Consider the following 13,364-nt stretch of genomic DNA (forward strand, 5'->3'; position numbering starts at 1 on the left):
TTGGGTCAGGAGGTTTGGGTGTGGGGCACTTACCTGGGCAGTTCCCATTTGGTGCGAGGGGTGCAGGTGGGAATGGGGGGGGTGCAGGAGCTCCCGTTTAGTGCTCAGGGTGGGGATGTGGGGGGTGCATGGGGCGTGAGGGGCTGGGTATGTTTGGGGGTTCAAGAGTCAGGACAGAGGGTTGGGGGCATGTGAGGGGGGTGCAGGTGTCAGGGCATGGGGTGGGGGGGCTGGGTATGTGTGGGGGTGCCAGAGTCAGGGCTGGGGTCGTGGGGGGGGGGGTGAAGGAGTCAAGCAGAGGTCTGGGTGTGTATAAGGGGGGTACAGGGCTCAGGGCACGGGTCTGGGGGGTGTGCAGGGCTGCGGGGCTCAGGGCAGAGGGCTGGGTGTGGGGGGGGTCAGGGCTCAGGGCAGGGGTCTGGGGGGGCAGGGCACAGGGCTCAGGGCAGAGGGCTGGGTGTGTGTGAAGGGGGGTCAGGACAGGGGGATGGAGGGGATATGCCCCTATTCCACCCCCCCTCTTCCCCAAGGCCCTGCCCCCACTTGTTCTCTGCCTCCGCCGGGAGCAGCGAGCACGCTGACTCTGCTCCTTCCTGACCCCCTCCCTCGCAAGGGCCATCAGCTGATCGGCCGGCAGGGAGAGAGGGGACGGAGAGGAGGAGGAGAGGCAGGAACCCAGTACACTAGGGGAAGAGGCAGGGGAGCCGGCAGGACCAAGCTTCTGTCCCCTGCCCCTTGCCCCCTGCCCCCATGGGAGGGGCGGGTGGAGGGCGGAGAAGAGCGGGCCGGGCCGGGCCAGGCCGGGCTGGGCAGGATTTTTAATGGCACGCTGCTGCCTGCCAGGACTCCGGCATTAAAAATCAGCTTGCGTGCCGTCTTTGGCACGTATGCCATAGGTTGCTGACCCCTGATGTAGCCTCACACTCTACAAGGCAGCACAAATGGAGGGAGGGGAGACAGCATGGCAGACAGAGACACATACCCTGTGTGTGAGAGAGAAATGCACATTGCCCCTTTAAGTATGCTGACCCCACGCTAAGTACATTGCCTTTTTAAGGCAAGTTCCCTCCGTCCTGAGCCCTGTTGTGTCTGTCCTGCTTCCCCCCCCCCCCCCGCTCTATGGAGATGGGGTAACTGGGGGGTAGAAGCAGAGGGGAGGGGGACACCCTGACATTAGCCCCTCTCCTCCCCCCTTTCCTGCACAGCAAGCAGGAGGCTCCTGGGAACAGGTCCCAGGCAGAGGGCAGAAGCCAGACATGGCAGTGGGGGGAGGGACAGCTGAATTGCAGGCAATTGGTAGCCTGCTGGGTGACTGCCGCACAGGAAACTTAGGGGAATGGGGAGATGATAGCGGGGCTGCAGGTCCACCCTGGTTCCAAGCCCCCACCAGCTAGCTCCAATGGGCTGCTCTTTCTGCAAGCAGTGGACAAAGCAGGCAGCTACCAAACAACATTATAAGGGAGCATTGCACAACTTTAAACAAGCATGTTCTCTAATTGATCAGCAACATAACAACGAAACAGTTGGCAGGAGCAAATGGGATAAATGCCCACTTTTGCCAAAAAAGTCGGGACGGCTGGGACGGGGCTTAAAAAAGGGATTGTCCTGGCCAAAATGGGACATATGGTCACTTACCCTAATCCCTAGTGTGATTTTGGCAGCCTATAGCAGACACCAACTAATACCCTGTCTTGTGTTTTATCTGTTAGGACTTTGATCCATAAGCATTCAAGATCATTTTCTTCAGAGTTCTCAGTGACTCAGAAACAGATAATGCTGTTTCTGACACACAGTGCCTCTCCCCTGCCCTTTTTCCCACTCAGTCCTTCCAAAATAGGTTTGAACCATCGATTTTAAACATTCCCATCGTGCAAATCATCCCACCAGATCTGACGAAGTTGAGAAAGGGAAACTTTAAAAAGATGGAGCTGGCACTTGGTTCTGGGAAAGCCGGCAGCCCTGCACCTTTCCCTCATCTGCAACCTCCTGATCGGAATACATGCTGCCCTCCTGGGGCAAAATAATTCTTTTGCCTGAGAGCGTCTCCATACAGATGGGACACTCCTCCCCTGAATGAAGGTGTGCCCTGGAATCCAGCCAGGAGGAAAGTGTATTAAAGGCCCCCAGTACACCAGCCTCACAACCCCAACATAAAAAGGAGTGCTTACACCTTAGTTCAAACCTTAGCATAGCCAAGTTGAGATCTAACACCATTTCTTCACTAGAGGGGGACAAATAACAAAAACATTGCAGATGATCCAACTAATTGTCTTCAACCATTTACTGAGCTGGTCTAACAGCAGGGAAATTATTGGAGAACTCAAGAGGAAAACCCCATCAAGTAAGCTACTCACAGATATCATTTGTCCAGTTTTACTGGCTAGCCAGTGTGAACACTGCAGACAGAACCACCATGCTCCAGCCTAGGTAGACAGACTTGGATCCACCTGTCTGGCCAAACTGTGTTTGGAGCAAAACCTACAAAAGGTGGCTTTCAAGCCATTCTTGTGCTCCCCCGGACCTGGGTCTGGTCTAGTCCTGCTGTCAATTAGTGCAACCTTGAGGGTGCCCATGGCATCGGTGAACCATTCTGGCCCATGGATGCCCCATCCACCCCCTTTCCTCTTGGGAACACCCTCTTCACTGAGGGCCACAAGAGGGGATGGCACAGGGGCCACAACTATGGCTCTACACCACCAAAGGACTCCCCTAGCCAGGAGAAACAGAGAGAAGACCCTGATCTGCCAGATTTATGCTACTGGAACAGCACAAAGCAGCCAGAATAGGACCTGGAATCTTGCCTGTAGCCTAGAACACAGTTTAGCCCTCTCCTTATTGGCTAGGCAAGCCATATTAAAACCCCGTGGGCAGCAATGGACTTTGAATTGTGCTTAATTATACTTCTTAAACTCAGTTACAAGAACTTCGCTAGATGTGACCAAATGACCAACAGCCTTCATATGACTGACCGCTCTCAGTCATCACCACCGTAATGACAGTGCCTCAACAGTGTAACAATTAGATGGCAAGGAAATTGTGACCAACAAGACCCAGCCTGTATACTGTGAATTGTACCCAGCGTAGAAAGGCTGGATATTTTAAGCGTTCTCTGTAGAAATCAGGCCACCTGCAATGGAGGCCACCTCTACCTGCATGAAAACGGCACCTCCTCTCAAGACATGTTGACTGCTGAAGACAATTAATGAACAAATGAGGATTTATGTGACCAACCAAAGGCCACATGCAGGCTGCATCCCTTAGATCCAAAGGATGCAAGGAAAATTGGGTTTATTCAATGCACTGTCTCAAAACTGTAGCATAAAGCCAATAAAGAGTAAGGCCTTATCTACGCAAGAACGTTTACTTGTTACACCAATATTATTACATGGTACAACCCTCCTCCTCTCCCCACCCGGATGAGCACTCTTATTCCAATGTGAGCACCTTTTCAGGGGTTAGCTTAAACTCCTTCCCAAGGGACACAAGTTAAATTAAAAAAAAAAAAAACCACTAAGGATATATGTATGTTGCAATCAGAAGTGTGACTGCAGTATATGTCAACATACCCAAGCTAGCTCTGTTCTATCCAGTTTGAATAACAGCAGCAGTGAAGCTGCGGCAGGACGGGTTACACAACCTCACCGGTGATGCTGGATATGTACTAGAGCGTCTAGCCCATTCTGCCACGGTTTCACTGCTGTTGGTACCAAGTTAGCTACCTCAGGCATGCCTACACATGTTCCAGCCACACCTCTGATTGCACTACAGACATGCTCTTATACTGGAATAAGTGTCTACACAGGGTGTTATATCAGTATAACTAGATTGGTTTAATTTCACACCTTAGGTTTCACTGAACAATGCCTTGTCTACACAGGAAAGCTAAGATTAGTTTGTAGCTCAACGGGCTGGTTGTAGTTTAATAGCTGTATGTGCATGTTGGTTCCCAGCCAGGAGGGAGTTCCTCTCATTCCCATGTCTGCATAAGTCCATCATTCACTACTACTGCCAGCCAAGTGTCTGGTCCCACGCTGCGTTAACTCCCGCAGTGTCCCACTTCCATTTGCTATTCTGTGGGGTAACATCAGCACATTCCATGAACAAGAGAAGGATCAGAGGGCCAGTGGAGGGAGAGAGGGGTCTTTTTAGACCCCGAACAAACCACGAGGATGATTCCTAACACAACTACCACTAGCCCAGAAGCATCATTCCCTCTCCTCAATAATTAAAGTTTTAAAAAATCCACAATATTAACCAGCCACGTCCAACTATCAACCTTTAAAATATCAGCCGGCCTTTTCACATAAGAGACTGATCCCTTAAGGATGCAGCTGCACTAAGCAAAAGGCTGTTTGGGCCCAGCTCATGAGGATTTGGAGGAAGAATGAGCAGAAGGATCCTGCTGTACAAGCCGTCCATCACAGCTGTGCCTGTAATTACAGCAGCGTCTACAGACCCAACAAGCAAGTCAGAGGCCTGTTGCATTAGAGACAGCGACTCCCCCTAAGTGCTTACAGTCTGAACAGGCAAAATAGGCAGTGTGAGAGGGGAAACCAGGCACAGAGGAGAAGTGAGCTGCCTGAGATCACACAGCAGATCAGTGGTGGAAGTGGGATTAGAACCAAAAAAAGAACAGGAGTACTTGTGGCACCTTAGAGACTAACAAATTTATGAGAGCATTAGAACCAGGTCTCCCAAGTCCCTGTCCGGGAAGTGATGTAGTTGCATTACCTAAATCTGCCAATAGGGGGAACAAGCAGATTAAGCAAAAAAAGATGCACACACAAAAAGGATTTTTCTGTGTACTTCCCATACGTAGGTCTAAGGGAGAAAGCCCATCTGTATTATGCTAGACTTACTACTAGACTGAGTAGCAAATACCCATGTCGGGGAAAGGCACAGCTCTTACCCTGGTGCATACATGCACCAGAACAAGCAGTGAAGAATGGGACTCATTTCACTGGCCTGAAATAAAACTGCAAACAATCAGGTCAGTTTTACTGTTTCACTATTTTAGATACTCAGCACACTCACTGACAATGAAGGGCTCCATCCCTCTTGCTCCTGCTTGTCCATTATTTATTAATTTGGTGTCCCGGGTGGGCCCCAAAAGATAACGAGGCACTCAGCACTTGCAAAGCCCACGTGTCAGTTCCAATCTCCTGTGCCCAGTTTCATGAGTCGCTCTCACGGTGAACGCTAGGTACACATTCTTGGTATAGGTGGCACAAAGTGGGAGAAGGATGGACATGTCTAATAGGGACACAGGTGCCAATTACAGAAGAGTGCGGCTATTAGTGAGTTTTATTATAGGCAGGGCTAGTAGTTTGTGATTGACTCAGTCAGGTCCTAGGCATCTCAAACTGAGCCTCCAAAGCAGCAATTCTGCTCAATTTCTCTGGGTAGACAAAGCCTTCAGGAAACTCTATGCCTGGCAATAACTGGGGAAATGTTCTTCGTAATGGTGCTTTGCAGCTGTAGAGTCAGGGCCTATGATGAGGCACCTCTCCCCAACCCCCACTGCCTTCGCCAAGCATCACCTCGCAGCCCCTCATCCAGGGCATGGGGACAGTGCCTGCCCAGGAAGAGGAGGCTGGGAGTGGAGCAGAGAATATCAGTGGAGGAATCTGCCTCCAGCCCAGTCCCAGAAGCTGGGCCCACCTGAGCTGCCGCCAGATCTGGCCCTCGGATCTACACCATGCCAGGTCTCCACCACTGCATGCTGGAAGCACATGCCCGTGGCCCTGGAGCTACAACAGGGAGGTACGTATCACCTGCTCCCCAAGCAAGCCAGGTCTTGCCTGATACTACTCTCCCCTGGCCTTGGCAGCTGCTGTAATCCTGGGCCCCACAGCCCACAGTCAGAGGAGAAGAGAAGGATCGGGGGGGGGGGGGTGCAGGGAAATTCATGCCCCTCCTCCCCCCCACACACACTTCCAATGGCACTCCACAGCCACTGGTGCAGACATTTACAGGGAGCACCTCCCAAGCACCAGGGGCAGCATGGGAAAAAGGACCATGGTGCTTGTTTGAAAATGTAACAAATGGACGATGAAGCGCATCACAGACCTGATGCATATGAAAGATAGGATGGGGATAAGCTGTAAAGGGTCCTGAAAGTGAAGACAAGTAGCTTATATTTGATGCTGTGGAGAAAGGGGAGCCCGTGGAGGGATGCAAAGATATGGGTAAAGCAACAGGCTAGGAAAATGATCTTGGATATGTGCAGGGCAAGACTGCATTTGTCCAGGCCAGAGAAGAGGACACTGCAGTCATCAAGACGATGAGAGTTTTAGCAACGCCGTATCTTAGAAATGTCCTGCAGAGATGTTATGCATCTAATGCCTAGTGGTTAGAGTGGGTATACACAGAGGATGGACAGGGTGAGGCGTTTATAACAGCTCAGTATGTATATTGCACTTTTCCTTTCCAAAGCTCTGTGCAAACACTGACCAATTATCCCTCAACACCCATATGAGGTGAGTAACTATTACCCCATTTTACAGAAGTTAGAGACTTGCCCCAGCCACAGAGGTGGAGATTCCAGGTGTAGTATCAAACACAAGGTACCATTTCTGCAGTGATGACCTGGCCATTAGAAAGGCTATCTTTGGATGTGCAAACTGACCCCATTCCATAGGACAGTAAGTGTGGGCCACTACGGCATCACTTGTAGTTACAATCCCTTTTCTCATTACAGCCCCATTTTAATTCAAAGGAGCTCGAAGTCCAGAATAGACACTACATGTGACAACATGCAAGGCATGAGTGCTGGCAAACGAAATCCTATTGGCATGAGTCTACCAGGGTGGGATGGGGACTAAAATCCCCATAAGGAAGATGTGGTTGACAAGCTAATAACCTACACACTTAAGCTGCATGGCATTTACATAAGCAATAAAGCTTGAAGCCAGACAATCAGCATCAGGAACGTCTCCATTCCTGATCCATTTAAAATAAATCACTTCCAGGATGCAATGAGGCTCACCTGGAAACTGCATCTGCTTGTTTGGTGAAGGGTCACATTGCCCCAACTCAGTGCCTGCAGCATCATTTTCAGGTCCCCAGTTCCAGAGATATTAGCTCCTTCCCTGTGTCTGTCCTACCAGACAATCATACCCTTTCAGGGTTGGCCTTAGAGCTTCTGGTGCCTTCAGCGTCACTAGGTTAGATTGTGCCCTGTGCCCCTGGAGACTGTGTCTAGAGATCAAACTTACACCAGGGATTTTATGCCAGTAGGGTTTCCCCACTACAGAGTACAACTAAATACCCATCACCAAGGAAACCAAGTGTAATGGGGCAACTGCCTTACTCCCGCAGAACAGGGGTTAAAAGCAGCCAAGCTAGGCTGATTGGGGAAGCAGCCACAGGTGTGGCCACCTCAATCAGGGCCCAGCTGGCCCTGATAAGAGGGCTGTGAGCCAGGACCTAAAGAATCTCTCTCTAGCAGTGGAAAGAGAAGGATCTGGCTGCTTGAGAGTTCAGGGTTAAGGTTACCATACGTCCGGTTTTTCCCGGACATGTCTGGCTTTTCGGCAATCAAACCCCCGTCCGGGGGGAATTGCCAAAAAGCCGAACATGTCCGGGAAAAATACCGGACGGGCACTTCCTCTCCCGCAGCTGCTCTGCTCCTCTCCTGACTCAGACTTCGGCTCTGTTTAAGAGCCAAGCTGCCCGAGCCAGTGCTACCGGCTTCGGGCAGCCCCCTTGCCTCCAGACCCCAGCCGCCGGCCGGGCACTTCTCCTCCCCGGCTCCAGCTGCTCTGCTCCGGCAGCGCAGGGTCCGGAGGCAAGGGGGCTGCCCGAAGCCCGTAGCGATGGCTCAGGCAGCTTGGCTTTTAAACAGAGCCAAAGAGTCGGGAGGAGCACAGCAGCTGGAGCCTGGGAGGGGAAGTGCCCGGCTGGGGGCGCAGGGTCCGGAGGCATAGGGGCTGCCCGAAGCCTGAGCGCTACCGGCTTCATGGTTTGCCGGGCAGCCTCCAGACCCTGTGCCCCTGGCCGGGCACTTCCCCTCCTGGGCTCCAACTGCTCTGATCCTCCCCTGACTCTTCGGCTCTGTTTAAGAGCCAAGCTGCCCGAGCCAGCACTACCGGATTCGGGCAGCCCCCGTGCCTCCAGACCCTGCGCCCCCGGCTGGGCGCTTCCCCTCCCGGGCTCCAGCTGTGCTGGGGAAGCGCCGGCCGGGGGCGCAGGGTCTGGAGGCTGCCCGGCAAACCGTGAAGCTGGTAGCACTTGGGCAGCCCTTTTCACATGGCTGGGAGGGAGGAGGGGGAGTTAGGGCGGGGACTTTGGGGAATGGGCGGGGAATGGGCGGAGTTGGGGCGGGGAAGGGGTGGAGTTGGGGCAGGGCCAGGGGTGGGAAAGGGGCGGGGCCAGGGCCCCGTGGAGTGTCCTCTTCTTTTATATTTTAAATATGGTAACCCTATTCAGGGTACCAGGAGTAGAGCAGTGCTGGGGAAAGGCAAAAGGAGTTGGGGAGCTCTAGCCTGGTAAACCCCCAGGTTACAGGCTTTGGTGACGGTCTAGAGAGGTACTGGGGCTACAGAGGTGCAGCCTGGGGTTAGGCAGATACAGTTGGTCCAACCCCCTTGCCAATGATGAGTAGCCATTATGGACTGTAGTTTGCCCCAGCGAAAGGCGGCTAGATGATGACCGGCAGTAGCCACTGAGGCAAGGTGGGGATAGAGGGTTAGGGGTTCCCCTGGGAGGGGAGACCCAGACTGTGGAGTACTGCTGAGGCAGAACCCTGAGTTAAAGGGCACCGGGGTCCAGGAGGGGCATGGGGCTTGAGGCATGTGAGCCACTGGTCTACAGAGGGTGCTGTGGAAGCAGAGAGTTATTCTCCGACTGTGCTCTGGGCTGGAATTGAGCTAATTCCCAAGATGACCAGAAGGAGGCGCTGCACCAGAGAGTTTCGCTTCGCTACACCAAGGTAATCTGTAGAGAGCTTTTTCCTGGCATTCTAGTGTAGTTACAGTCAGACACTTCGCTACAACCCAGAGACAAGGGCAGGCGGGAGAGGGGTGAATTCTGTTTGGCCTTGACTGATGAGTACTGAACTCCCTAATATGGTGCAGTCCACTATGGCACACATACCAACCTCCTCCCATCAAAGCACAAGGAATCCAGGCCCTTAGAACATGTCCAGAAATTCCCACCGTCAGTGTAGAGCCAAGGGTAACAGCCATGAAGCCAGGAGAGCACTGAATGCAGTAATGGTGGGGAGGACACAGAGAAGGGACCAAAGACAGGATGGCAACTAACGGTGAGCAAAACTGTTTGGTAACACAAAGGGAGGTTGGAATCCATGTCCTGGATTCAAAAAGCTGGTTAAGGATCTGGCCCATTCCCAGGCGAAACGGGAGAGAAAAGACCCCAGACAGGGATTTTTTCATTCTATTTTAGAATCACTCCCTGCAGGAGGGGAGAGCAGGCTGGGTGGGGCACGGGAAGACATTGGCATTGGTAGTTTAGCAGACGAGGCCTCCATGATCCCTTCAGCTCTTCCTCTCTGTCTCCCAAAGGGCCTGCGCAATGGGTTGGCCTATCTTTCTGGCTGATGATGGCTCCCTTTTGGAGTCATTGAGGGAGGGCAATTGTGTAAGGTTTTTCCTCCCCGCAAGGCTGGGCATGCTGCCTCCAGAACCCTTGTGAGCTCCCGCTGGCCACTGGAGTCAGGGGTCTGAGCTCCAATCACCCATGAGCAGTGAGAAGTAACATCTTCTCTTATCTAGAGCTGCCTTGTGCAGCCACCACAGGGCCTGCTGGGTACTTACTCCCACTCCTTCCGCCTCGCCTGCGGCGTGCTTTGCATCTTGTGAGCCTCGTGCGCCTTGATGATGTCCCGCTGTTCGATCAGCCCGCCCCTCCGGCGCTTAATCACGTCTGGGCTCACCGGGATGTACTGGCTCAGTCCCAGGTCAAAAGTACTGCTCCCCTCAAAGCCCAAGCTGGCCTCCCCCTCCCGGGACCCTGGCTCATAGAGGATGTCAAAGCTGGCCGTGCGTGAGACCAGAGCGTCCCCCAAGGCCTCGGGCTCCAGCAGGCTGCAGGACTGGGTGGCTTGCATCAGGCCAAGCTGGTGCTTGCGCCATGTCTCTTCCTCTGGAAGGGCCAGGACGTATCTCTGGGAGTCGGAGTCCAGCTCGGCAACCCCACTGGCCGTGAAAGAGCTGGCCTCGGAGAGCGTGTGAGCGCTGAGAGAACATGCGCCAAGTCCAAGCATCTTCGGCGCCGTTGCGGTACATCACTCTAGAGAGGGCACAAGACAGACGGGAAATTAATAGCAAGCTCCTGATCAGTGAGAAGTAAGGTGGGTGCTTTAGAGTCACCCCGATATTTTCCTTTACTCCTCACTTTTATAGGCCCCATCCTTCCGAGACAGCGAGGGCTGAGCAGGATTTCCCCTACAGCCTATTAAAACCAACCCAGGTGGGCACAAGGGAGATGTGCAGTACTCCTACCCACCTGTAGCACAGCTATCCCACCCATGCTCAACCAGCCCGGGGAGGAAGAGAGCACGAAACGGGAACCGTGATCCCCAGGTGGCCGTGTGTTGTGCCGCCACTACCAAAGAGTTTAACAAAAAGCTAATCCTCTCCAGGTACCTGGATGTGACGGGGTGGGGGGGCTGCAAAGTGGGAGATGGCTGTTCACTCCATACCTGCAACACCCTATTTCTCAGGGCCTCTGCCTGAGCAGGTGAATCTCCCCGCATCTTGATTTTTTACTAAGTCCCTTTGCCTGGGCTGGAAAGGGACTCCCAGTTCTAGTCTAAATCCAGCTTAATCACAGGCCCAAACCTTCCACCAACAGTGATGGATTAACCCTCTTTTGCCCTGGGCCAAGAACAGACAAATGTCCCCCACTGCTTGCTCTTCCAAGGGCTGAAAGTAGTCAACTTGCCACCACTCCCACATTCTAGCGGCTGAGGGAGTTTGACAAAACTTCAGGCTGCAATGCTAAATGCAAGTAACATCTGTGACAGTAGGTGGTGCTGTCTCCCTAACTAGAGCGCGAGTCCCAGCGCATGTGGCTTTGCTGGCTCCGGTTGGGGGTTTCCTGTTTCACCTGTGCATGTTGTGGCGATTTGCAGCGTTGTCACAGAAAGGAAAGGGGCAGCAGTTACAACACTGCTGCCTGCTAAGAGTACAAGGCCACGCAGAGAACTGTGGAATAACTTTCCATCTGGGTGAGCAAGCAGTCCGGGAAGAAAGCACCAGAGCATCCCGGCAATGCAAAGGCCTTTCGTCAGCAGCCTCCCATTGCTGACTGGGATTGCATAAACAGCTAGTATAAGTAACAAAGGAAAGAGTCACTATCAAGGAGGACTAGCTCTTCCGAAATGCCACAAGTGATAGCAGGCCAGGATACACCAGGCAGGCAGCCCCTCGATAACTACCTGTGCACTTTACAGAGGCTTTGACAGAGCTTCACACCCAAATCGGAGATGATGCAGGTGAAGCAGAAGCTGCTGCATTGAATGTTGAAGCCAGCAAGCTAGAAAGATCCTATGCTGCAGGCAGTGACGGAGCCCACAGGCAGCGGGTATCATAGGCTGGGGGAGGCTGTGCCTCCCCAAACGGCCTGCCATGGTCCCGTCCAAGCTGTGCCCCCAGACCTCCTCCTGCAGTTCCCTGTGTTCTGCCCTGGCCCAGGCTGGCTGGGGCTAGCCGGCCAGAGCACCAGGACTGGGGGTGCTGCTGCCTGGCATTCTGGGCTGGCCATCCAGCCCACCAGTGTTGGGGGCACTGTGGCAGTGCTGCCCGGCCGCCCAGCACTGGGGCCGGGGGCTGTGGTGGGGGTGCTCTGGGCTCCTGCAGGGGAGGTGGAGAAGAACGGAAGAGGGAGGAATGGGGCCTTGGGCACAAATGGAGGGGCTGGGGGGGTAACCTCCCCCAAAGGCTGGGTCACCGGCCGCCCATGACGGAGCCCTGTTAGGAAAGTCAGGTTATAAATGGCTTAACAAGCAAACTTCCCGATCTGCTGGTGAAAGAAGATAACGTACCCATGAATAAGCTGATGGGTCAGAGTAGAAGCAGGATTACAAACATGCAAGCGGACAGACTGATTCTGACCAGCCTGTTAGCTCTTAGTTTTCAGTTGCATCAGGGTCGCCATTTTGGTAGGGGGGGCAACTTTAACTGTTATTCCAGGGGCTACTTAGGCACTTGAAAACCTCTAGTTTTTTGGTAGATAACTTAGCAAATAGCTGACAGGAGCACTGCTATCTAATTCCTAAATAAAAGAGAAAATTAAATAAATATTAGACCCACTCCACTCCAATACTAACATGTTCAGACATCTTGTGGCAAGTCATTTAAGGGACACTGGTTAGGTTTAAAATTTTAATATATAGTCTGACTTTGTAACTCTGTGGAGAGAGAGAGACCCCATTAGGACTCCTGGGTTCTGTCTCTGCTCTAGGAGGGGAGTGGGGTCTAGTAAGTTACAGCAGGGGGCAGATACATCTGAGTTCTATATTAGAATGCCCATTCTGGGTCAGACCAAAGGTCCATCTAGCCCAGTATCCTGTCCTCCAACAGTGGCCAATACCAGGTGCTTCAGAGGGAATGAACAGAACAAGCAGTCATCAAGTGATTCATCCCCTGTCGCCCACTCCAAGCTTCTGGCAAACAGAGACTAGGGACACCATCCCTACCCATCCTGGCTAATAGCCATTGATGGACCTATCCTCCATGAATTTATCTAGTTCTTATTGGAACCCTGTTATAGTTTTGGCCTTCACAACATCCCCTGGCAAAGAGTTCCACAGGTTGACTGTGAAGAAATACTTTCTTTTGTTTGTTTTAAATCTGCTACCTATTCATTTCATTTGGTGACCCCTTGTTCTTGTGTTATGTGAAGGAGTACATAACATTACTTATTCAATTTTTCCACACCAGTCATGATTTTATAGACCTCTATCATTTCCCCCTTAGTCATCTCTTTTCCAAGCTGAAAAGTCCCAGTGTTTTTAATCTCTCCTCTTACAGACGCTCTTCCATACCCCTAATAGTTTCTTTTGCCCTTTTCTGTGCCTTTTCCAAATCCAATATATCATTTTTGAGATGGGATGACCAAACCTGCATGCAGTATTCAATATGTGGGCATACCATGGATTTATATTGAGGCAATATATTTACTGTCATTATCTATCCCTTCCCTAATGTTTCCCAATATTCTGTTTGCTTTTTTGACTGCTGCTGCACATTGAGCAGATGTTTTCAGAGAACTCTCCACAATGATTTCAAGATCTTTCTTGATGGGTAACAGCTAATTTAGACCCCATCATGGCAAGCCTTTTGTTGTCTTAATCACCCTGCCTCTGTTTATAAACAAACTCCTTGCCCCAAAGGTAGAAG

At 52.2% G+C, this 13,364-nt stretch overlaps 1 protein-coding gene across 2 annotated transcripts in view; it reads right to left on the reverse strand.

The window, feature by feature from the left end:
- The window catches only part of CACNA1E (calcium voltage-gated channel subunit alpha1 E), a 267,448-nt gene extending 257,230 nt beyond the window's left edge, over window positions 1-10,218 (reverse strand). For both annotated transcript variants that reach the window (XM_065554517.1, XM_065554515.1), the window contains exon 1: window positions 9,777-10,218. In XM_065554517.1, the coding sequence (XP_065410589.1) occupies window positions 9,777-10,069 (293 nt within the window). In that variant the 5' untranslated portion in view covers window positions 10,070-10,218. The remainder of the gene's footprint in view (window positions 1-9,776) is intronic.
- Window positions 10,219-13,364: the final 3,146 nt, after the last annotated feature.

The sequence above is a fragment of the Chrysemys picta genome, chromosome 8 (assembly GCF_011386835.1).
Source record: "Chrysemys picta bellii isolate R12L10 chromosome 8, ASM1138683v2, whole genome shotgun sequence".
Classification (NCBI taxonomy): domain Eukaryota; kingdom Metazoa; phylum Chordata; order Testudines; family Emydidae; genus Chrysemys; species Chrysemys picta.